This window comes from Lepisma saccharinum, chromosome 27 (genome assembly GCF_977018435.1).
Source record: "Lepisma saccharinum chromosome 27, izLepSacc3.1, whole genome shotgun sequence".
Classification (NCBI taxonomy): Eukaryota; Metazoa; Arthropoda; class Insecta; order Zygentoma; family Lepismatidae; genus Lepisma; species Lepisma saccharinum.
Genome location: NC_139255.1, coordinates 32505858 through 32532021, shown reverse-complemented (window position 1 = coordinate 32532021; position 26164 = coordinate 32505858). Strand labels below are relative to the sequence as shown.

The 26164-nt window shown below is 39.4% G+C and overlaps 1 protein-coding gene across 1 annotated transcript in view; it reads right to left on the bottom strand.

Annotated features, from left to right (window-relative positions):
- The window catches only part of LOC145980219 (uncharacterized), a 73517-nt gene extending 53031 nt beyond the window's left edge, over nt 1-20486 (bottom strand). The window contains exons 1-3 of the mRNA XM_083113240.1: nt 20227-20486; nt 14018-14437; nt 2406-2661 (exon numbers count right to left, since the gene is read on the bottom strand). Coding sequence (XP_082969366.1) covers nt 2406-2661; nt 14018-14437; nt 20227-20486 — 936 coding nt within the window. The remainder of the gene's footprint in view (nt 1-2405; nt 2662-14017; nt 14438-20226) is intronic.
- Between the last annotated feature and the right edge of the window lie 5678 nt (nt 20487-26164).

Below are 26164 nucleotides of genomic sequence, written 5' to 3'. Positions count from 1 at the left end.
GCATTTTTCCTGAGTAGTAATTTTCAATTTTTGAAATACCATCTTTATGCATAATTAACGTTTTTTCAAAATTTTGCGTTGCTTGATTTCCCTAATTTCCCCATCTCACGATCTCGTTACTGAAGGATCCGGGCTCGAGCCCTGGCCTTTGCATGAGTGTTTCTTTGCAACCAATCTTCACCAGTTTAATTTAATCAACGTTCATCGTCATGGCAGAAATTAGATAAAGCGAATGGAAGAGAGAAGAAAATACAAATAATTTCCTCCCAGTACATCTGCAGGGCACTGTGAAATCAGGAACCTAGAATTATCTGTTTATGATTGTCCCTCACGACCTTCATAAGCTCTTAGCTACTTATTGCGATTAAATCTATACAGCTAGAAAAAGCGAAGGGGGATAAACAGGTAACAAAACAGACCTTTAAACACACCTTTTTCTACTTTCTTCAATGATATTCATTTGGCTTTTTGAGTTTTGGGATACATTTTTCATTTCTAATTTTTTCATTATTCACTGCAGGCAGAGTACGACACATAGGAACAAGAATGCACGCTCGTCACGAATTCCGGTCTGAATTGTTCTTTGTGAGATCCCTTCATCAGTTCATCATATCATCACTCATCCTCATTTTCGCGATAACCAAATGTGGCAGAAAAGCGAAGTAAAATAAACAAAACCAACAAGAATTACAACGCGCGTTCTCTTGCCCAAATAAGTACATCCGTATTTATGATTGTTTAGCTTATCCATTTTTTTATTGGAGGCCAAGAGATTAGTATATTTAAATAAAACACTACTAAAACGAGCCAAGAGAGAGCGTGATTATTTGAAATTAAAAGTAATTCCTGATTTTTTGTTTGTTGTAACAAATACTCTCCCCCGGAAAAATTTTGGTGGGGGGAATCCCCCATCCCCCCCAAGGATTTCGCACCCTGAAGCAAGATATTGCATTACACATTAGAAAACTTGCATTACTATCTGAAATTGACTCATTGGGGACGATGAAAAAAAAAATTCCAGTGGCGTCTCGTGCCCTCAAATTTGGCCGGGGCTTTTTAAGAATTTAAAATATAATGACAATTCAAATGAATTACAAAAAGTAGGTATTTTTCTTCTTTTAGACTACAAAACTGGACTTATTTTTAAAAAAAAAGTATTTAAAAGGTAATAACATTTCATATGAATTACAAAAAACAGGTATTTATCTTCTTCTAAACTACAAAATTGGACTTATTTTTTTAAAGAATTTGAAATATAATGACCATTCACATGAATTACAAAAGAAACAGGTATTGCTGTGAAACGTACCTTTCTACAAACGTTGGTTCTCATTTAAACAAGAACTGTGCTCTCCTGTTCTTCTGCTCAGCAAATTTTGTATATTTTTTTTTTATTAATTTTGTAATTATTTTTTCATTGAAGCCCTCTAAACCTAATTGTTTAACAACAAGTTTTTCTTGGTCACTCAATGTCTGAAATGGTGTTGCCAACAAGAAATCCACTTTGTTCATAGCGAATAAAAGCCACCACAACGCTACACTACAACACGCGGGATCGAACGAACGCGACGCCACGGAAGTAGCCCCGAATCAACATCCAAATCCATTGCACCCCCCCCCCCCCCCCGCCTTCGCTCTCTCTGCTAGCACGTGACCTTCAGTGTAGCGTAGACCACGCCTTCCTCTGCGACGAGCCCCGAGATGATAACTGACATCAATGGAGCGCTGTCGTATCCATTGCTGCTGACGATGAACTTCCGTCGGTAAAAATCGCCCTATAAAAGATTGTGTGATAGTTATGTATTATGGTGATTGAAAATTATGTCAATACGTCCGTTTTTCTTTAGGGACTAAGCCCCGGAAGCCCCAAGGGACGAAGCCACTGCAAAATTCCACACATTCGAAACAAAATATGTTGGATTCATGAATAATTTGGTGATTTTTAAGAATCTGGAGTTGTGCTTGATTTCCCCTTGCTTCAATTATTTTCAGATTTTTCGGAATAAAAACGATAAGTTTTTGAAAATTCTTCTTTGTGATGTGAAACCTTTCCATCAACAAAGCACTTGTAAGATTCGAACAGTCATTCGAAAAATCAAGGAGCGAAAAGAACTATGACCACCAAGTCCTACAAGGAAGAATTAAATGTATTAAAATATTAAATGAAAGTGCAATTCTAAAGTCTGGTTACAACAGAATTCTATACCCCGCCGGGATAAAAATTGAGGGGAAGAAATTCACCCTCGTCACATCAACAATTCTGCCTTGTTTATAACAAAGGTGAAAGGATTAGACAAACTACTTTGAAGGCTAGATGAAAATGTGTATCTAGCAAAGTACATTGTAAGTAAGTATTTTAACTGTTTTAAATAAAACTTGTATTCAAGTCAAGTACCTATACTTACCTTAATATGCTTCTTAAGGTTTGCTGTAGAGGATCTGTTGGCGTGTATAAACTTTGGTTTAATTTTGCACAGCTTGCAGAGAAATTCATAATTATTTCCTTCAACGCCTGTTAATTCATAAAATCGTCCGTATGCCGGCCAAGGTACTCTGCATGTGGTGGCGCTTGTTTCTTTCTCGTTCTCGCCCATTCCAAGTTCAAAAACTGCTCCCTCAAAAATGACTTCCACAGCTTGACCACGTTCGAAATGAATTCTGCTGCAAATCAAAACACACAAAACACTGGTCTTCGGGCGCAACTAGAAATGACACATTGCAATAAAGCACGCATATTCTAAATTTAGGATGAAGCGCAGCCTAGCTCAACAGGGTGCAACTCAAAGGCTCCTTCTTGTGGCCACTTTCCTTGCCTTGGGCAATTCCAAATTCCACGAACAGCTTTCACTTCGGGATCGATTAAACACGCACATAGTTGGAAACAAAGAGTTGGCAAATTGAGTTCTCTGCCTCTTTAAAATTTTCGAGTTAAACATTTAAGTCTCGTAAAGTAACTAGTTACATTTCTTTAAAAAAGTAACTGTTACTTGTAACTAGTTACTTCCAAAAACTGCTGCATGAACACACAAAATCATATACGCGTGAAATATTAGCTACCTGTTCTCACTTGAAGTTATGCTTTTCGTGAATCCTGCGCCCTTTAGACTACAGCTCCCCAATTTTTTTCTATCTTTTTAATAAAATATGATAATCTGCTCGGCAGTATCAACATTGTGAACAACCTAACCTGACTGATCGCATCTCTACGCAACTGAGTGAAACCCTCGGTTATTTTGGATCTCCCTTATGCACAACACTGCGGCAACCTTGCGTTATGACAATTTAGGGCATTAAGGGCCGGTTGCACCATCTCCGCTTAACGTCTTATCCCCCACTTAACACCATTTTGCGGTTGTTCAATGTCCGCCTAACGTTACCTAGCACTTAAAGTCCCGTGTACTGTAAGTGGCGGTCGGGGCCCCGCCTAACGCGTTAAGTGCCAGGTAAACATGGAAAAGCAGTACACTGTGCAGCCAACAGATACGTGCAGCACCTAGTATAATCTGTGTTTACACTTTTATAGTTGATAAAATGGCAAAGTCTCGATCAGCTGTTGCAAATTGCGAAAGTTTGCTGCATGTTTTGCATTACCAAATAACAGCAAAAAAAGGCGGATTTGTTAATTATCCCAGGAACGGCAATAAATAAAGCAACGTTTGTAAATATATGTGTAGAAATGAATATTAGATGGTCATTTTCGTGTGTGTTCTGAAAATGTTGTATATTGATATTAGCATTAGCAGTTTCACTGTAATTTCGTATGTAGGATTTGAGTGCATGAGGGTACAGAAAATAAAACCAGGTTAAAGTAATGCGTTTGATGCTTGCAAAATTGTATTAAAATGCCGTTCCAAATAAATGAATGTGTGTTTTCTGTAACAATTTTTTTCAACCAAACGCAATACACGAAATGTACACCATGCATCAGTTGCTTTTTCGCAATCCTGGTAATTTGTAATATTTAATATTAAAACACGTGTAATATTATTAGAGTCACTTCCGTCGCCATTGCTGTGAATGTAACATTGCAAATAAACAAGAAATGTTTTGTTTCCGAATAACAACTGGCAAAGAATGCACGTATAATATTTAGCAGTAGCTACTCTTACCGTCCAGTTCATACATATGTACGTACAAGGAACAATTTCCGAATGGTAGTGTGTTTTACAAACACACACATTTACAATAATAACCTTGCAAGAAACTACATACCTAGTAGTACATAAGACGTAATACCAATCTTTTAAGAAACGTATACATTGTATATGTGTGATTTTGTATGTTAACTTCCAAAATTGGCAAAAAAAAAAAGTTTACTGTTAACAAGAATCCTTACGATGTTGACATGCATGTACAAGTGCAAGGAACAATTTCCTACTGGTTTTGTACCTAACCTAACCAACCCTACCCTAATATTCATGGGAGAGCATAAGACGTAAGTGTCAAAGTTTTTTTTCGGTATTTACTACTTAGAGGAAACGTATTATGCGAAAAACATATTTTTCATTACATTGTGCGAGATTTTGTACTTTAACTTTAAAACTGGCAAAGAATAATAATAATAGAGACAGGTACAGCAGTATCTTTACGGCGTTGATACGTATATACAAGGAACAATTTCCGAATGGTGTTACGTTTCGTAGATACAAAGAAAATGCACCATTGCAACAAACCTTGCACGAATCTACATGCCTGAAGATGCATAAAACGTGCACTCAAGTTTTTCTGTTTTTTTTTTGTTTTCTTTAACATTCATATGCAATACACATGATCTTGTATTTGATTTTTCAAAATAACTGGCCTAAAAAGACGAGCGGCTAGGGGCAGCATTAGCACCTTGGGAAATACATGCTAACAACACCGAACCTGGCCTGCCTAACCTATCCACGTAGGCATATAATAGCATAAATGAGCATGTAAATAGGTTTGGCAAATTATAATTTGTTTATTTAAGCTATTATATACGTACATACGTGGATAGGTTAGGCAGGCCATGTTTGGTGTTGTTAGCATGTATTACCCAAGGTGCTAATACTGTCCCTATCCGCTCGTCTAAAAAGGACCACAGCTTGTACGTATGTACAATGTATATTTTCCTGGTGAATATTACTGTTTTTTGTAAAGAAATATATACGTTCTTGAATTGCACTAGCATATAACGTTTCACGAAACTACCTATCTGAAAGTATATACAGCCTGGAGTTTCTTCTTTTTTCTTAATAAGAATAAAACATGCGTACATACAGTACTACGGTACTTTACATTACTATTTGATTCTTCCTTTTGTGCTAAGATGATAGTAATTCCCAAAATGTACCTTGTACATGGAACCGTTGATTAACGAATTTTTTTGTGCTATTCGAATTTGTCTTGAATACAAAAATTTAATTTTCATTTGCATCGTTAACCAACTTTCACAAAAGCTGCATTATAAATAAAGAAGAAACCTATAAGATGGTCAACGTTGATAATACTAATCCTCGCTATTCGCTAAAGAAGGGGTTACGGATTGATAAATTATTAACAGAAACGAATGATAAATTAGTAAGAGCAGAATAGAAGATTGCTCTTCTCATTCCGTATATTTACACAAACTCAGGTATGTCAGCCTTGCACTAAAAATTGAATAAATGTAACTTGCATTTGTTACGACTTCGTAAAATTTTGGTCACTGTTTAGTAGTGTTTAATATTTTTTAAAAAGTGACCGTATGTCTTACTGAAAGATAAGACGAGGAATATTCTTTTTTGCATTATGTTAATTGGAGTACGTGAAAAATAAATTGAAAATTTTGTAAGCTTCCCACTACTTCGAAAGATTACGGGTTATATTGTATCATATAACACATTTGATATTATATGAGAGTACGACACATGCATTACCTACTTCTATCAGCTGTTTCATTTTATTGCAATAAATATTTAGTTTTTTTAAACATATTTCAGTTGAAAAAGCATGCATTTGGAATTGACAAGCAGATATTAGCACGTAATAAACAAACAAAACACAATCGAAAACACAACTTTCTCCAGTTTCTGTTGCCAGGTCGTACGGCAAGCAGGAGAAAGTTCCACCTTACAAGGCCGAGGATAAAAATGCTTGGTGCAACCCACCGCCGCCTAAATCTCCCGCCTGTCGTTATCCAGCACTTTGTAAAGTGGCAGATTAAGTGGCGATGGTGCAACCGGCCCTTAGAGCCTAACATGAAAGGCTTACCCGGATGACGTCAGAATGCAAGGTGGCCGTGGTGTTGTGTGGTAAGGGAGACCACCGATTTCATTTTATCTATGGCGACAAGTGAGGCCGTGTCCGAAAGATGCAAGACCGTACTTCAAGCGAGCTTACTTTGAGAATAGTCTCGCAGATGAGACGTAGGTAAGTTATTCAGTTTGGGGGGGCCAAATCTGAAATTTGTTCCTATGGAACTATTATTAGACACGAAAGCTAAACAACAATGTTCCTATATATATATATATATATATATATATATATATATATATATATATATATATAAAATTTTGCTATATTAACGGACAAAAGCATGGTGTTAGTACGTATGATTATTTTCTTATTTTTTCTAGGTTCCAGTGCATTGATTCTTATGTAAATATTGTCATAAAAAATATGAATTTATTCATAAAAAATGGAAACACTTTACAACTCTTCACACACGCTAACTAATACACATCGGCAGCACCCACAGCAACTAGAGACGAGATACTTGCAAGAACACAAGGTCTGGGGTTGAAGCAGGGAGATATTTCAAATCTCAGAACATTATCAGTTATTGTAGATCTCCATGTGTCTTTCGACCCACGACTGTTCAACATTCGGCGGAGACTTTGATTCCATCTGTAAGGGAAGAATCATTTGCAACAAAAGGTTCGAATTTATGATTTCTAGGAACGTGGGGCAAGATTAATAATAACCTCAAGGCAGGCAGCTTCAACGAAAAGATGGAAATTTTGGTGTTCTACAATTGCTTCTGAAGATTTTCTTCAGAATGGCAAGTTTGTTCCTTCACAGTGTTACCAGCTCTGCTACAAATTTACCGGAAAATTTTATGCAGTATTAATTGAGGATAATTTTTCATGAATCGAAATTTTATTTAAGGGGGCCGCAGTTTAAACTGGTGGGGCCATGGCCCCCTTGGCCTCTCCCCTAACTACGTCCCTGTCTCGCAGTGCGGTCTTGAAGTTGTGAACTGGAAGTGAAAATCTTTCGAACTGCACTTCGACTGCAGCGCAAAATACGATCAGTAGATAAAACTAAGGACATGATGTTTTCCCCGCGTTGGTTTTCCACGTTTAAAACATTTTTCACCACAGAAATCACATAGCGTTTGCAAATGTACTTATACATACATTTCCACACATTAGAAGAACTACAACAAACAACTAGCTGGCTTTCTACCTCCGCGATTTCAAACAAATGAACAACAAGTCCGCTTGTCACGTGACCGAGCCTGCAATCTTGGCGTGTCTGCACTGTGGTCTTGATACCTCGTGAACTTGACGCTTTCGAACTGTACTATAGGCCGTGTTAAACATGTAAACATAAACATTGGTGAGGTCTTGCCCGGTCCCCCCGGAACTTCCGGTTTAGGCCAGTCACCGGTGTTGCTAGTGCAGATTCACCGGCATACGAAGTAAGAAATGGGCGCTTGTTTTCATCAGTTATGCGACGATAGTCAACAAAGGTATTTGTTAAAGTTCTACTATGAAGGAGTGGACGTCTAGAATCCGTCGGATGATCAACTGAAAAGCAGATTATTTAAATATGACGTGTCTTTGTGGCCGCCAGTTGTATAGCACACTACCTACCACAGAATCTACGTACATACAAGTATCTCATGTACACGCACGACGAACGTTTAGATATATTTAATTATTTTGTAAATGGAAAAGTGAGGGAAAGATAATTCTATAAAACAAGTGATATTATTATATTATAAAGTATGCTTAAGTGAATCTTTGCCAACAAATCTGCAGAAGTAATGACACATAACAAATACGTGCGTCCATTTCGATCTGCAGCCGAGAGATCGGGAGAAACGTGGCGGGCGGCGCTGACGGAGATGCCGACATTTGAGGCCTGTAATGCCCGCTTATTTTTGTGGACATCTTGCAAAACGAGCACTAACCTGTGTTATAACACGCAAAAGTTCTTCTGTAATTCTTCCAAGTTCCACCCTTATATACACAAATAAATACGCTTTAGAAATTATATTAAGAGCCACAGATAACACTCTGTAAAACATTTTAATCATAGTTTTGACCAGTAACGTCCTGCTTAAGTTTATATCCTTGAAAGAGTTTTGTGTCGATGGGGATCGTTTGGAGGTTTCGAATGTGCAACACTGTATCAAGATTACGCTGCAGACGAACCGTTAAAAGCTAATGGTGTTCGTGAGCTTCCTTGCAATCCGAAATCTCCTAGCTCAAGTTTTGTGTTCCTTCGCGACTACAGAGCTGTGAATATAGTGGCAGGCAGATGTAAACCAAGAGCGTGTTAATTTCGTACTGTGCGTAAGAGTGTTATTCTTGATTACTTGCCGTTACTTGTTTGTGTTATTGCAGTGTGTATGTGTGTTGTGTCAGTCAGACGATTGGAATGCCAGCCGCAAGGTTCACGTTAGAACAAAGAATTTTTATGTATGACACTTACGTGAAAACAGACTCGTGTCGAGACGTGTGTAGGCAATTTGTACAGAAATTCCCAGGCGTTTCACCTCCACATAGAGATACGGTTAGACGTCTTGTCCTTAAATTACGAGAAACTGGATCGTTAAATTTTAAAACACCTAAGCAAAAACGACGGATTCTAACCGAAGCAAAACTCGATGAAATTGGTGCAGCGTTAGAACGTTCTCCAAACAAACCTCTACGCCGTGTTTCACAGGAGATGGGCGTGTCAAAATCATCAGCACATACAGCCACTAAGCTACTAAAATTAAAACCGTACAGAGTTTCTATAGTGCAAGAATTACGGCCCCCTGACAACGTAAGTAGAGTAAATTTCTGTAATTGGGTTTTGCAGAATATTGTAGATGGTATTGTTGATCCACAGTTAAATTTTTTTTCGGATGAGGCATGGTTTCACTTGCGTGGTCATGTTTGTTCACAGAACAATAGATACTGGAGCACTGAAAATCCCCGAATAATACACGAAGTTCCGTTACACGATGCAAAAATTGGTGTGTGGTGTGCTGTAAGTGCCAAAAGAATAATAGGGCCTATATTTTTTGAAGACACAATAAATTCAGAGAGGTACCGCACACAAATACTCGCGCCGTTTTTTCAGTTGTTATCAGATAATGAGAGACAATATGGGTATTTTCAACAAGATTCGGCCACAGCCCATACCGCCGCTGATTCTTTGGACGCTATAAGGGAGGTGTTTGATGACAGAATAATTTCAAGAGGTTTATGGCCTTCACGTTCGCCAGATCTTACCGTATGTGACTATTATTTGTGGGGAACCTTGAAAAATAGAGTCTACCGAAATAACCCTCATAGCATCGACGAACTAAAAGACAATATAAGGGCAGAACTAGGAAGAATTACGGAAGAAGAACTTTTGCGTGTGAATCAAAATTTCATCAAACGATGCCAGGAATGTGTGAATGTAGGTGGACATCACTTTGAACAACTCTTATAACACAGGTTAGTGCTAGTTTTGCAATATTTATATAAATGTCTGCATATGTCCATAAAAATATGCGGGCATTACAGGCCGCAAATGTCGGCACCTCCGTCAGCGCCGCCCGCCACGTTTCTCCCGATCTCTCGGCTGCAGATCGAAATGGACGCACTAGTAAATATATGTGCTCTCAACGTCGCCTTTCCGCCTGAGGGATTTAGGGAAAAAACCTATGATATGGCATGCCACTTTCACTTGCACGAATTTACTTCAAGCAACAAGGGAGTTTTCAGATTGAAGCGACAAGCGATATCGGGATTTCGCACAGAAGCATTCGATCTAAAGCAAACCATTCACCAGCCACGCTTGCGCAAATAACAGGTCGGGGCAATACAATGCACGGTATTGATAAAACGGGCCAGTCCGAGCGACAAGCGACACCTGCAATTTGTCGTTCGGAAAGTGTTGTTTATATTTTAATATTGATTTCCAAGAGACACATATCGCTGCAGTCTGAAAGCTTCCTTTCGAACCAATTCACCACAAGAAAATGAACGTGTCGCTTGGACTGGACTGTTGTTTTCTCAGTACAATACATCGTGTCGCCTCGCTCTGTTGTACTCGTATGCAAGGTGAATTGCTTCCTTTAGAGAAAAGGGGCTGTTGATTGTCGCTTCGGTGTGTAATCTCCGTGCCACTTAAAATAAAGCGAATCCTCAGTGATCAATGAAATTTTTCGAACCGAAGGACACGACAAAAACTGCACGTGTCGCTCAGATTCCCAATGGCGTGTATAGTGTCGCCTGAGACTTGATTTCCCATGAGAGGTAAATGCTTATTTATAGACTAAATGGGCCTGTTTCGCTTGTCACTTCGGTACGAACCACTGCTGCCGCGTGACGCTTTGATTTGAAACCTCAATAAGAACCGTGCTTTTCACCACAACACAATACGCAGATAAACGATCAACATGCTTCTAACAAAATGCAAGTCGTATAAATCCTTTCCGGGTACCAATCCTTTCTCGTTCTGCTTGCATCAACAGGTTTCGTCTCTCTACGTCCTTCGGAAACCTACGAAGTGATACTTGACTCAATAAATTTGTTCCCGATCGAATGTGCAACCATATGCTACACAGTTGACACCATATTTCCTGGTAAAAGAATCTCCACTTTGCCCTTTCATATTAACGTCCATAGCACAGTAAGCGTAACCGGATGTTCGAGGGGGACCAGACGAGTGCGCATGCTCCGCAGTAGCTCCGCCTTTAACACCGTCTATAGGGGCTATCCACCGGAAGGAAGTGCCTTCGCGCGGACGCCATACTTGTAGCACAACAACTTCCGGTTCGTAGGCTCACAACATGCCGCTAAAGGGAGCTGAGATTGTGTCATGCATGAAAGGAACGAATGTGTGTGTACAAGGAGGATGTAAAGTACGATCAGGGCTAAATAATCTTTCACGGATTTCTCTTCATCCATTTCCTCGAGATCTAGGCGCCAAATTATTGCATTCAAGCTGTCAGGCGTGAAAATTGGAAGACCATTAGCAGGAGTAGACTGCGCAGTAATGACAACGGAACGAAAAAAATGACACATTCCGATCCAGACTTCGGAAAAAATGATAGTTTAAAAGTAGTTTATTCCCTGCATTTTTTTTTTGTACCAAATATCCGAAATTTATTGAAATTAGCAGTTTTTATTCCAGAAATGCAAGATAAATCATCACCCGAGGGTGAAATTGTGTGTATAATTATTATTATTATTATTATTATTATTATTATTTTTTTTTTGTATCGGGTAATGTTGAATATTTTCCGCTCCTATAATCTCCCAATTTAGTCGGGAAATAACATTATTTTTCCCGTTTTGAACGTCAGGACTTTAAAAATACCCCGTCCTGTTTCCTTCCCAACCAAAAATTTTGCGTCCCGCACCACTTGCACTTCATTAAAAGTAGAATAGAAATCATTCAAATCTCGATTTTCTCTCTGTTTTAGTGATATGAGCAAAAATATTACTTTTCCTTTCAAAAGATGCTCGGTCACGGCCAGATAGGTTACACGTTAAGTTCTTGAAGTACACACGAACTGTATTAAATTTTTGTGTAACCAGATTTTTTTGTGTGTGTGTAACCAGAGGAAATATTTTTTTGTGTAGCCAGAAAATTAAGTGCGGGTACTATTATTAATTTTCGTCTTTTGCAATGGAAATCTTTTCAACATTGATAGATAGAGTGCCTCCCCGATGGCGCAGTGTTACTCGTCGCCTTGTAATCAAGGGGTTCCGGGTTCGATTCCCGGTGGAGGCATATTGTGGTTCGGATCCCAATTTAAACTGTAGGTCCAGTCCCAATTAGCCTTACTGTGCACAAAGTGGACTTAAAACACCAACTCAATCAATCAAATCAACATTGATGCAGAAGAGGTCCTAGGTTTGAACACCATGGTGAGGCAATGGTGTGTCATTGTGTTTGTCCCATCATTAATTTTTCCAGTTTATTATTCATCTTCATCGTCATGTTTAACACAAATAGCAGAAAATTGACTTAAAATAACAATGAGCGTTTTGTATTTCTGCGTTCAAACGAGAACGAAACCAGCAAGTGTGCATTATCGCATCCCTCTGACTCGTCCTGACTGAAGACAGAAGAAAAAAAGCTCCTTTTTCCGTTTTTTATATGTCCGTACAACTCGCACTTTTTCACTTAAAACATAAATGTATGCATTTAAGCGCTCTCGCTCTGTAGGAGAAATCACTTTCTATTTAATATGTAGGCTACAAATATCGCCAATGAAACGACGATCAGCAAATGGATCTCATCTTGGAATAATGCCGTATTACTTCCCAGTTGCTCATCCAATTGATATGCAAAGGCCTCTACTTTGCCCTGATGTCTCTTATTCTCCTCGTCGTCAAGTGCTTTTATATGATCCATTTCATCCGGTATACAAAACGAGAAGAAATGCCACAAGTACGCGCTTGAATTACCCGGCCGCCGTGAACCGGAAGTTGTTGTGCTACAGTTCGACAATCGATTGTGCCGTTCGATATGTTTTTGTTTACTCGTGGATAGCCCCTATAGGTGACGTCACATCCGCCAAGAACATACTCCAAGGCTGTGTCCGAAAGCTGCAAGACCATACTTGAAGCGAGAATACTTCGAGAGCATACTCGCAGTGCGGTCTTGAAGCCTGGAAGCGGAAAGCTTTCGAACTGCACTTCGACTGCAGCGCCAACACAAGTGAGGAATGCAACAAAAGTTGCTTCGAAACTAAAATTATCAAACATCGGCTGTATGTGCCACTCTTGTTTTCCGTGAACAACACACACATGACTCGGCGTGCAGTTTATATAACACAGCACGTTATTAATTATAGAAATATGAAAGAAATTTGCTCTTTCAAATTAATTTTCACACATTCCGCATTTCCGCAACATGGTTTACGATCGCGGGAAAAGAAATTGTTTTCTCACTTTTAAACACCTTCTCACTATAGAAGAAAGAAACCACGCATATATGAATAAAACCAATAAATAAAATTACATAGTATTTTAAAAAACTTGTTTACTTACATTTCCACACAATGGAAGAACTACAACTACCAGCTGATTGACTTCAGACGTTCATTTTTTTAACAAATGAAAAGCAAGCACAGATCGCAAGTGTGCACCGCTCGTGAGCTGCGTCCTCTGGTCTTGTACACTCGTTTGCTTGGCGCTTTCGAACTGCACTAGGTGACGTCACTTCCGTCAAGACTGTACTTCAAGTATGTACTTTGTACCTTTTGGACACAGCCCAAGTATGTACTTTGTACCTTTCGGACAGAGCCTGAGGGAGGGAGGCAGACAGAAGGCCAGTGTTGCCAAATCGAATCCTAATAAAAGAGCTAAGTTGTACGTACCTCTTGAACCTAAAAATATCTCAAGGAGCAAGAGTTTCGAAAGCGTGGTAAACTGGTTCCTAGGGAAGTATTAACAGAAAAAAAAGGGAGGTAACTCTAAAGTAATGAAAATTTATTCTTAGTTTCTCCGGTGCAACCGAACTGCGCACACGTATTGCGCACAAATCTCACTGACCTGTTTTGCGCACAGATTTTGATCCAACATTGCCCCTTTTATAGTTTTAAAGTCTGTGCGCAAAACTGTTTTTTTCTTTAGACAAGAAGAGATAGAGAAATTAGAAATAAAATAGTAAATCTCTAAAGGATTAAGTTCAGTTGTTCATGATATTCAAGTTTAAAATTATGTAAAAAAAGAAAAGCTTATAAATTTTTTAAAAAAAGGAAGACGCAAGGGCCCAGAAATGCCTTATACCAAAACAAAGTACTGTATATCCATACATTTAATTTCTTACACTGTAAATATGTACGTACCTGATATTAGTTGCACAAGTTAGGACGATAATCTTAGCTTCTTCATTTACAAACAAAAACTTTTCTCCATCATGAGTAATCTCATTTTGTCTTTCGACCACTTGCTCAATAGCCTGTGTAATATTTCGCGGACGAACAGGCGTGAGTTTTCTTCGAATGCAGTACATAGCTTGTCTACACCTCTTCATATCCTTATGTGTTAATTCCTCTACATTTTCTGACTTTGAGAGCTCACTCCTAATAATTGTATTTGGCCTTTCATTCGGGTATTCCGCTGCTCTTTTCTTACACATTTCTCGTAGCTCGTGCCTTTCTACCTTTGAAAAGTCGCTCAAGTGGTTGTGCTGTCCTCTTTCTTCCAAAATAACAGTTCCCTCGCTATCAGTGATAATGACTGCACAACAAGATTTCAACGTGCATCTGGAAAAGACATTAGTCAGAGTCAGTATGCATATAGTGGAATTGAAAAACATCAGACAAAAGTTTATTGAGCATATCCTGCTTGATTTTGATTGATTGCTTGAGTTTATTTTACTTCACGTTTTGCGCTTCTTGGCTAATTTGCGAAGATGGGGATGAGTGATGAAATTGAAGAATGGACATTCACAAACAACCAAACCCGAGCGGGAATCGAACCCAGGACCCTTGGCGTCACAGCGCGATGTGCAATATCCTGCTTGAGTGTCACTTCATATTAGGACGGCGCTACAGGGAGGCTAGGGGGGCTGAAGCCTCCCAAACCAGGCCTCAGCCCTCCCGGTAGCCCCCTAGATTTTTGTAGTACGGTATACGCATTTAAACCGAAAACTTAAAAAGTAAAATTTTCATTTTCCATTATGAAACTTCCATTGGGGTAAGTACAATGTTCAAGTACATTTTCTAGTTCGGTTAGATCGCAATTACTTTATTACGTTGTGTTCTGAAATCAATAGGCCACTGGCAGTGGCGTGCCCAAGGGGGTTATAATCCCCCCTCCTTTGCCCCAATATTCCTAAAAAAAAGAACGTCAAATGTAGGAAAAGAAAAATGCAAAATGAGGAATGACTACCAAAAATAGTGTACGTAACCCCTCCCTTTCGAAAATCCTGGGCACAGCACTCCTCTGGTCATTCGATACTAAGTAATTTTCCAATCAGGAGTCGCCAAACTTGCTACGAAATCATCTGCCTGCCTGGAAGATGGACGTATTCAGTGGCTGTGGTGAGATTGTTCTTTGATTGTCGTTGGCAGCCTCTGTAAACCGTATCACTATATTTCGGAATAGGTGACAATAATTGTTATAACAATAGGTGTGACAAATGAATTTTTATAAGAAAGACGACGTTCAAAATCTAAAGAAGTTTTATATTTCCTTCTGTTTGTTAATTCCTCATTGGAGTACCGACAATTGCACGAGAGTTAGAGATGTTCTCTCATTGGTTTCATCGTTACCTATATCTATTCTTAAGTAACTAATTCTCCAGCATTCTTAAACCCGAAGGTTTATGGCTGCAGCAACACAAGCCTTCCTATCCTTATCACTGCAAATATTCGAGAGGGAGAAATACGAAGTTAAAGAACGAAAGAGTACACAAACTACCTAATTGCTAAATGCTAATACATTGGAAATATTAAAATTGGCCTCCCAGCCGCCATGGTCTAGCGATAGAATTGCTGTCTTCATATCAAGGGGTCCCAGGTTCGATCCCAGTGGAGGTAAAATTTCATTAAGTCATTCAGATTCCACTAGAAGGGCTTCCTTCTATGGCGTAATGGCAACGTCGGCTTGTAATAAGGGATCACGAGTTCGATACCCGGTGGAGGCAAATTGCACAGTGGTTAGGATCCTACTTTAAACTGTAGGTGCAGTCCCGATTAACCTATCTGTGCATAAAGTGGACTTCAAAAGACAATTCAATTCAATTCCACTAGAAGCTGTAGCTCTCGGCCCGATTAGCTTCTGTGCATATAATAGACCTTAATACAAATTCAATCAAGTAATCATTGAAACACGGTGCGAATATCAGCACGCTTGGGCAATTTTCATTGAAACACGGTGCGAATATCAGCACGCTTGGGCAATTTTCTTGCTCGCAGTCCTAGTCCTAGATGTTAATTATTTATAATTTGTGAGGTTAGGAAATCATTTCTGCAGTACCACCATAGTGGACAAACTTGATTATGTGCAGAAGAATCAATCTTTGAATCAAATCTAAAACTCTTGATCCAATTCTATGTAGTATTTATGCACAATATAGTCTTAAAAGAAAAAAATCTTCATCACTTATAGGTATTTTCACTAATAAAAATGCCCAGTGCAAGAGTTGCAACTATATTCATTGCGTTTATGTCAATGTATTTGTCTCCTAGTGGAGGTGAATTTGTTTCTTCCTTGAGAGTGGTAACTCCTCAGTGGACGGTCTTACTCGCATCCTCCCCATTTTTATCCCTAAGTTCTGAATTCCAGTTGTTGAACAAGAAAAAATAAGACATTTCATCATAGCAGAGAAAATTGTATCATTAACATACTTTCAATTGAAGGGTGGTATTGTTTATTTGATGCTTACCTTATTAAGTTAGTGCCGCTTTTCTGAATCACGAAAAGCTACAATCTTTCGCCTCTCCCTACTGTTGTGATTTGAACCGTTTAGAGTTATGGCATACTGAGGCAGAAAGGAACTCAAAGTAAAGACCCTTCAGCAGCTGCTTGCAATGGTTGAAATATTTAAAATTGCCTTTCACGAACTTTATAAGCTTTGTGTTATTGAAATGTGCATACACCCATCAACGGCTGCTTACGGCAAATCAAGTGTTGCCTTCGTAATCGAAATGGTAATGAGAGGTTGAATGCTATATCTATTCTGTCCTTTGAGAAAGAGATTGCAAAATCTTTGGATTTAAACAAAGTTGTAGCTGCTCATAAAAACAGACGTACCTTATCGTAGTTTCTTGCTGTGGTTATTTTCTTATTTGAACAAAGAAGTACTTACATTCTTCACATAGAAAGAGCGTTCCGTGTAGTATTTATACATATATCCAGCGAGTTGAAAATGAGTGAATTTTTAATGGTGTATTTTGTTTACTATTCATATGAATACTAAGTATGTGATACTCTTTTCGATAATGGCTTAGGAAAAGAAAACAATACAATTATTGCATTTTAATTGACATAAAATATTCGTGCCTGTGGAACAAAATGCAACATAACATCTCAGTGATTTATCTTTGGATCTGACTGTAAAGTATGTAAAATTATACCGTATTAAAGTACGTATTACTTAAATACCTTCTAACCGATATTAGTTAGGCTCCCGAGAATTTTACTCCAAAATCTGTAGCCCCCCACCCCACTTATTTTAGGCTGGCGCCGTCACTGCTTCATAGCAATCGAATAGTCATAGCCTAAATTTAAGGTTACATTAACGATATGAACAATTGTTTAATTACAACTAACAATATGTACAGTGTGATACATGAGAATTACGTGCAAATTGTCCATTACTATTTTCATTAATTTTTCTCTTACATTCTGTGTGTTTTTAAGCGATGGATTTTTTTATGTATGCTGGTGCAGAAGTTGTCAACAGCTTTTTTTTGTTTTATTTTAATTTTTGAAGCTCTTATTGAATGAAATAAAGTGCACGAACATGGTGATGGACAATTTGCACGGTAATACTCATGAGTCCCACTGTACATAGCTTTGAATTCGTGTGCGCGTTTCCGAAGAATAATCTTGATCAATAATACAATAAAATAATAACAGAATTCTTATATGCTCTTTGTCGTCGTCAAATAAGTAATTAATAAACCTTAATTCACTTACCGCCACTGTGATCCCTTCTTATTCTCCCGAAATCGACGATACTTAAATCCATCCTTAATCAGACAAGCAACTCCTTTTTCAGTAACACTTAATCGGAAATCCGCCATTCTTCAGCATCAGAAGGCAATCACAACACAATCAAGACCAGATACAAACACTTCTGTCAATCGAAACTCCTGACCTTCGGTATAAATACGGAGATACACCGACCATTGCATTCTAGTCCACCAATCAGGTTCATCCTCTATGCCTATCTAATGCTACCCTTCCAGCAAAAAAACACACACAAACACAACAGAAGTGAGAACGGCTTGAGAACATTTTACATCTGACAACATGGCCTCATTTTTTTGTGCGCAATCCTGTACATTGTGACAGCTTGTCAACGGCTTATCAGATACCACTGATAAAACCGGAAAAGTGTGGGCAATCTTGCTGTAGCCTTAATTTTATGTCGTCTTCACATCAGCCACGCCGCAAAAAAAGGGAGTGGGTGGGAACAGTGGCGTGCCCAACGGTGGATTAGTGGGGTCTTGCTTATATTTATAGAATCATAAATAAGGTTTTGCGGCTGCTCAATGGCGACGCCCCGTGCCAGACTCACAAAAAATCTCATAAATCCTCTCTTCCATGTATAATGAAATTAATAAATATCTCCCAACCACCATGGTCTAGCGATAGAATTGCTGTCTTCATATCAAGGGGTCCCAGGTTCGATCCCAGTGGAGGTAACATTTCATTAAGCCATTCAGATTCCACTAGAAGGGACCCCCTTCCGCACATGTCATCCTGAAATCATTCATTAAATTTGAAACATTGATCTTTTGGAAGTTTAAGTGCCAGCTGGGATGATCGTATCACTAACGGTTTTTTTTTTCTTTACAGCCATTGATTGAACTGTGGCGCAGCCAAATGTGGAATTTACCGAGGAGTTGCGAGGTGTCATGCAATTCTTCTTCCTGCAACAGAAGTCGCCGAAGGAAATCCATGGTTGCATGCTAGACACATTGGGTGTACATTGCCCTTCATACTCCACTATGAAGAAATGGTGCTCAAACTTTAAGCGTGGTGATTTTTCCACAGAAGATGGTGTAAGGTGTGGGAGGCCAGTGTCAGTGTCAACTTTGGAAAAAGTGGATCAGGTTCATGACCTGATTTTGAGTAACAGACGAATTTCACTTCAAGCGATAGCTGAGACCTTGCACATATCCAAAGAACGTGTCTGGTCAATAATCCATGATCAGTTGGACATGCACAAGCTTTCCGCGAAACGTTTGAACGCCGATGAGAAACGCAAACGTGTGACATCTTCTCAGGTGATTTTGCGGTATTTTGCGAACTCTAAGGACGATTTTTTTAAATCGGATTGTTAGGATGAAAGTTGGTTCCACTACTTAGATCCTGAGACCAAACAGCAGTCATGCGAGTGGCGCCACTCAGCATCTCCAAGACCAAAGAAATTCAAAGCACAGAGGTCCGCAGGCAAGGTGCTTGCCTCAATATTCTGGGATAAGGATGGTGTTTTGTTATCAGACTACCTTCCAAAGAGACAAACCGTAACATCAGAGTATTCCTGCAGTCTTCTGGCTAAGTTAAAGGACGCTATTAAAGAAAAGCGCCGGGGAAAGTTGAGAAGAGATGTGTTGTTTCTGCACGACAATGCTCCCGTTCACAAGGCTGAAAGAACAATGGATTTTCTGAAGGACCTAGGGTTTCAGTGCATTGACCACCCACCTTACTCACCAGACCTTGCGCCCTCTGATTATTATCTCTTCCCTAGACTGAAAAAAGTACTGAAAGGACACAAATTTAGAAGTGATAACGAGGTTATAGCAGCTGCTGAACAGCTTTTTGCAGACCAGGAGAAAGCTTTTTTTTTTTTGGAGGGGTTAGAGAAGTTGGAGCAACGAAGTGCCAAGTGTGTTGACCTTCGGGGAGAATACGTTGAATAGCTTGAAACTTTCGTGGCTGTAACTAAAGTCCTTCTGGGTCGGGCCGAAAACTTATCAACCCCCATTCGTATATGTGTGTGTGTGTGTGTGATGGTGTGTGTGTGTGTGTGTGTATATATATATATATATATATATATATATATATATATGTGTGTGTGTGTGTGTGTGTGTGTGTGTGTGTGATGGTGTGTGTGTGTGTATATATATATATATATATATATGTGTGTGTGTGTGTGTGGGGGGGTGGGTGTGTGTTTGTGTGTGTGTGTGTGTGTGTTATTTATCGATTTCAATAAGCAATCCACTAGGTATCACGATAGTAAATAAATAATAATAGCGTGGCCTAGCGTTTCGTCCGAATTCCAGAAACAGGCAGCTTACGGTTACCTGGCCAAGTAGCGTTTCGTCCGAGTAGTGTTTAAATAAATAGTGTTACAAAGAAAACATATTCCTACCTGTGCAATACATATTCCTCGCGAGCTCTCTTCTTGGCCTGCGACATAGCTTTGTGCACATCAATGCTGGCCACATCAGGAACACACTCGTGGCTCTCTTCTTTAATTAACTGACTGCTGTTGGTAATAACTTTTCCACGATATGGTCGCGCAACACAACACCACACAACTTCACCAGACCGATTCTCCCTCTTCTTTGTGTACCGGTAACCATTACATATCAAACTCGGGTGACCCCTTTTGGTTGTTGTAAACTCCATCTAGATGAAAGCACTGATCCAAAGAAGGTCAACAATGTCTTGAGCCCTCAGGTGCCACTTGGTTAGTCAAGGTGTAACTCATCATCAGCCAGGCTCGGACGAAACGCAACTCATTAAATCGTCGCGGACGAACTTTAGCATTTTTCTACGAATTTCGCTTTCGGACGAACTGCAACTCGGACGAAACACTATGGAATCAACCACGAGAAACTATTGGGTGGTCTCCGGCCTATTTAAGTCAGCGCCACTGTCGACACATGTTATAAATGCATCGTAATTGATAAATAACATTAGGCGTAGATCGCTCGCCGTAGCCATCAAACATCAAAGATATCTGTAAGCCACCTGTCTGACACATAATATGATTCTAACTTCGCAAGCTCGCGGCCTCGCTCTCTCATATATCCATACAGAGGCGTGGCCATGGACGTCCGGAAGGGGAGGCCACGCCCCCCCCCCCCCGGGAAATGAATTTGTACCTAAACCTTATATATTTCACAGATAATTTCATTTCAATCACAGTAATTTATGTTAATTATTATAAATTCGTTGAAGAAACATGATAATTTCAGACTGAAATAGTGTTTTTTGAGGGGGCATCACTATTTTGGAGGAAAATACGTGTTCTTTGCCCCCCTGGAAAAAAAATACCTTTCTTGCCCCTCCCTGGATAAAATCTTGCGGACGTCCATGGGCGTGGTGGCGTGCATGTAGCCGGTGTTACCGCAGGTAATAGCAAAATGTAAAGAATTAAAAAGTTGTTTCAATAAAATGAAAACATTGTTAAATACGTTAATGAAGACCGTTGCCGTCGAGTAGATATTGCCTAGGACAATTTTTCTGCCGACGACAGAAGCGAAGAGGGAGGCCGTTCCGCTACCCTGAAGAGGCAACAAGGGAGAAGAGGGCGCCAATGCAAGGAAAGAGCGGGAAGGACTTTGGGGCATGGTGTCCTATGGGGTTATTCATATGCCTGTTAAGGGGCCCTGTTGCCGTTCAGATCTACCGGATCGGCCAGTGTTGTTACATCGGATTTGCAGAAAAGAGCTAAATCCCGCGGAAAATAGGAATACCGTTTCTGTTAAGCAACTAGAGGTAGATTGCAGAGCCAAGGCTGGATTGAACTACAACTGAGACCAGTTAGGTAATAGACGAAAATAGTTCCTTGGTGAGATTCGTGATTTGGACAAACCTTGCTCCAAAATACTAAGTTGGCAACAGTAGTACGTACAGCTGGGTTCCTTTCCACAAAGGAGTGGAATTCTGTCGTCTGCTCAGTGCTCACCACACAAACGTCAAACTGTCCCGAGAAAAGTGTGGTTCTTCTTCTTCTTACCCTTCGCACCTCATTGCAAAGAAACAGACATATGAAGAATTGACAAGGGTCTACCACTATTCATTGGATTTTCGTGGTAACTGTCTCACGAGTGGTAGTTCTTTCTAGAGTCGTTTTCACGTTCAGAAGACACAATGGGCTCTTATGGGCAATGCTTTTCTTATGGGAAATACGAGCGCGCTGTTGTCAAATTTCTGGATTTACAAATTTAGCTTAAGTAAAATCGGTACCTGCAGTTTTGCAGGAAATTTTGTAGAGAATACGATGGTGAACACAAAAAAGTGGTAACTTGCTTACATAATTTTAGATAAATTAAAAACGCAAATTTTCTGTGAAAACACAATTTTTACATTGTTTTCATTCCTAACGTTGAAACATGCCGTAAAATTGAAGCTTTCATTATGAAAAAAATTGACACTGTTTTTTAATTGTCATAGGTGACGGTGGTACTCAGAATTTATCAATACTTTAAAGCATATTTGCATTAAAAAATATTCAAATAAAGTATGTGGAGATTTTTTATATTCGTGCAGTAGAAAATGTCGTCGCTGGCCATTTTTTGTTCTGTAATTCCAAGTAAAAACTTCCAGCGACAAAGTTGTGGAGAAAATAATGAAATTATTTTTTATAACCACTCAAAGGTTCCCAGAAATATTACTTCCATGCATTTGGAGTTTCTTTTTAACCCGAACCGCGCGCGAAGTAAGGAGACATTGTCTGGCCATCTTGAGCCGACTCACCGCAGCATTCCGGCTATCACCACAAAGTTTTCCAGTTGTTATTTTATTTCCATTCAATAAAAATATGAACTTCATGCAGTTTGTTATAATAGAATTGAAATTACTTACATTTAATAATTGACAATTATTTCCAATGCTGTTGTTGTGAGCAACATTAGTGCTGTCGCAAATACACGTTGTTTTCGTTTACATTACTGTCGACATTAATGCTGAAATGAAGATCACCTTTCAGTTTCCAACGTACACATAAATTCATAGACACCATATTAACCTTTGAAAGGCTTTCCAACACGTGACAAAATATGGGGCTTCAAGATAGAAATATGACATGCCTTGCTTGAGTCATTCGCGTCTTATCAGTTCACGTGGGCCATAATTCATTTGTTTGTTTGGGTTGCAACTTGACTCTAACCCATGTGCCAGGGTCCCCTTACTTGAGTGAGAGATCTGCTTTGGTCTGTTTAGACTTTTTCCCTCTCCCGAAAAAGTGTTTTCAGTTGTGTGAGCTCTCAGTGATTTTTACTTTTTTAAGTGATTTCTGAAGTGTCATATTCGTGCATTACACTCGCGTGTGTAGTGATCGCAATGGATCATAGTTAAAAGGGTAACTGTAACGTTCACAGTATAATATTAATATTAATAATTACATATAATTATCATTATATATACAAAATATGTAAGACCTTCATTGTGAAGGAAGGTCATCATTTCCCGGCGACATGAGCTAGCGCTGTATTGGCAACACTGTGCGGTTTCTCCATAAGCGCCGTTGTCTCTTCTGAACGTGAAAACGACTCTAGGAGTGTTTGTGGCTAAATCACTGTGCTGATTGCAAAACAAGAACGAAATTAACAAATATCTAGCTCGAAGACATGCTTTCATTACAGGGGGGGGCGTCTAGCAGGCATAATTGACGTACTGCCAGTAACACTTTTGTTAAGTCACGCCACGCCACTACAGTATATGTAAGTAAAACCTTAAATACATTAATAACATATATGCCAGGTCAGATATCCCAGGTTCGAACCCTGGTCAGGCATTAATGTACAGTTGTGTTTGTTCCATCCTATGCCGTAAGTTCATCATTCATCCTTATCGTCGCTATTAACTGAAGTAGTACAAAAGCGAGGTATAATAACAAAAAATATAAATAGGTAAGTAGGCTTATACTCGAAGAAGTGGAAAGAAGTAGCAACTGGAAAAATTGTGAATGCGAAACTGGAACTTAATGTAATCTGTACGAAAAATATTGAGCCTGATGTCTTCAAATTTCCTCCAAAATTTTGAATATTTTACCAAATTTCCCTTTTCTCTTTTGGCAAAAATTGTTCTAATTTCCCTGCATTAAGGGAAATTTTCATGCTTGTGGCAACACTGACATCCTGTTGTAAAGTTGACCTTGACCATTTGAAAGTGGCAAATACTTCGAGCGAGCGAAGAAAGGCAACGGCATCCCCTCCATCGGATTCAAAGTAAAAAGTAAAGTGTTCCCCTGTGCATAGCACCACGCCAAGAAGGCGTATAGGGGGTGTGGGGGTAACGCCCCACACTTTCTTGATCCGGTCGTGAATGGGGGTGATGTGATCAGCATCACGCCCCTGACCGCCTTTACCCCCCAGGGTTTCCCCCAGGTACCCATGTTATTCGACGCTGGGTGGGCGCCGGGGCCGCTTCCACCGTTAGAAAAGTTCCCGGATTTGAACCGGCCGGGGATCGAACCCGGGACCTTGAGCATGGTAGTCAGACGCGTTACCGACTGAGCCACCGCGGCCACCATCGGATTCAGTCAGACCGATTTGGTTTTTGCCCTGCCACGAATTTGCTGACAAATTGTTCGCGTCCGGCGTGACAACTGCACCGTTTTAAATTATCTACGAAACTAACAACAAAAAATACATTGATACACTTACTTATATTGTTTTTGTTGTTCTTGCCAAATTTTCAAGTTAATTGCTCGCCTCTTCTTTCTTCTCTGTGATAGAAACAATCCTCTTTTCTTTCTTGGCGGTGACATGATGTGGTGGCACTCGACAAACTTTTAGCCAGTAGTAGTGTAATTGATGCTATTACTGGGTCGATAAATGTTGAGCCCCCCTCAGGCAGATTTGGCTACACTTAAACCTAGCTCAAGATGAGCATATGAGCTTTTTGCTCAAGTGTGGAACCCTGTCTAATCCAAGATTTTTGTAAAAATGCCCTCGGGAATTTCCCGTGAAATGATGACCCCCCTCAGATTGATTTGCCTACACTTATAAAAGGCACTTCTGTGAGATTGTTGTCCATAAGCTTGTTAAAAATATGCCCCTCTTGATATTTTTTTTGGCTACACTTAAAATTAAGCCCCCCTCACCCATACCCACCCACATACACACCCACACACACCCCTCACACACACACACACCCACCCACACCCACCCACACCCACACCCACCCACATTGACCTTGAGATGACCTTGACCTTGAGATGACCTTGACCTTGGCCCTGACCTTGAGATGACCTTGACCTTGACCCTGACCACACCCACCCACATACACACCCACCCACACATATTTACTTCCGGTCCACTTGTGGCCTATTTCTGGTTTATTTATATTGCATCATGTTTTGCAACAAATTATTACCCAATATTATGCAATAAATTATTAGACATGTGTTGTTTTCTGATTGGTTGGTTATGACATAATGTGATTATGTGTTATATTCTGATTGGCTTATTGTTTCAGATGTTTTCAATGCGGTCTGTGCTTAGGCTATATAAAGAGATTTTGTATTGCATATCAGCCAGTATTGTGAGAGTTGTTGAAGAGTAAGGGTGTGTTGTTGCAGTGTTGCTCATATTTTTAAACACAAAAATATTGCAGATTTGTATAAATTGAATTACAAATCTATTTGATTTAATATACAGAATTTTTGACAACCTGTCATAGGTTTATTAAGTATAGAGTTTTGATTTGAACCCCAAGAAATTTTATATAAATACCAAAGCCAAAAATATTAACACACACACACACACACACACACACACACACACACACACACACACACACGTACACACACACACACACACACACACAAATCACACTGCTGAACCCAACTGATATTTTTTATTAAGCATAGAATTTTGATTTGGACCCCAGGAAATCTTATATAATAAACAACAACAAAAATGCCAAGTCAAAAATATTGTAATCAATGCAATAAGAATATAACCAGCCCCAATTGGGCCAGGCACCAAAAGAATTGTAATCCAGACAAATGCAGAACTCCCACAAAAATATGTCCTAAATGCCATAGAAAATATAGTCTGGAATATTTCACATATAAACATAAAGGTACTTGTTCTGCACAGTCATCAACATTGCCCCCACAACCATCTACATCTGGTCTGAAAAGGAAGCATGAAGCACCTGTTAATGCTAGAGCAGCAAAGCAGCCACGCTATGCACCTATCCATAGCAGTTTTAATGGCCAACTTAGGGATCACCGGTTTGTATCAGAGCCAAAATGTGACATTAGGAATTTTTTGAACAGTATAAATTCTGATGTGCAGGCAATTCTAAATGCACAAAATGGCTCTTATAAGCTGTCCCTCAAATTGTTT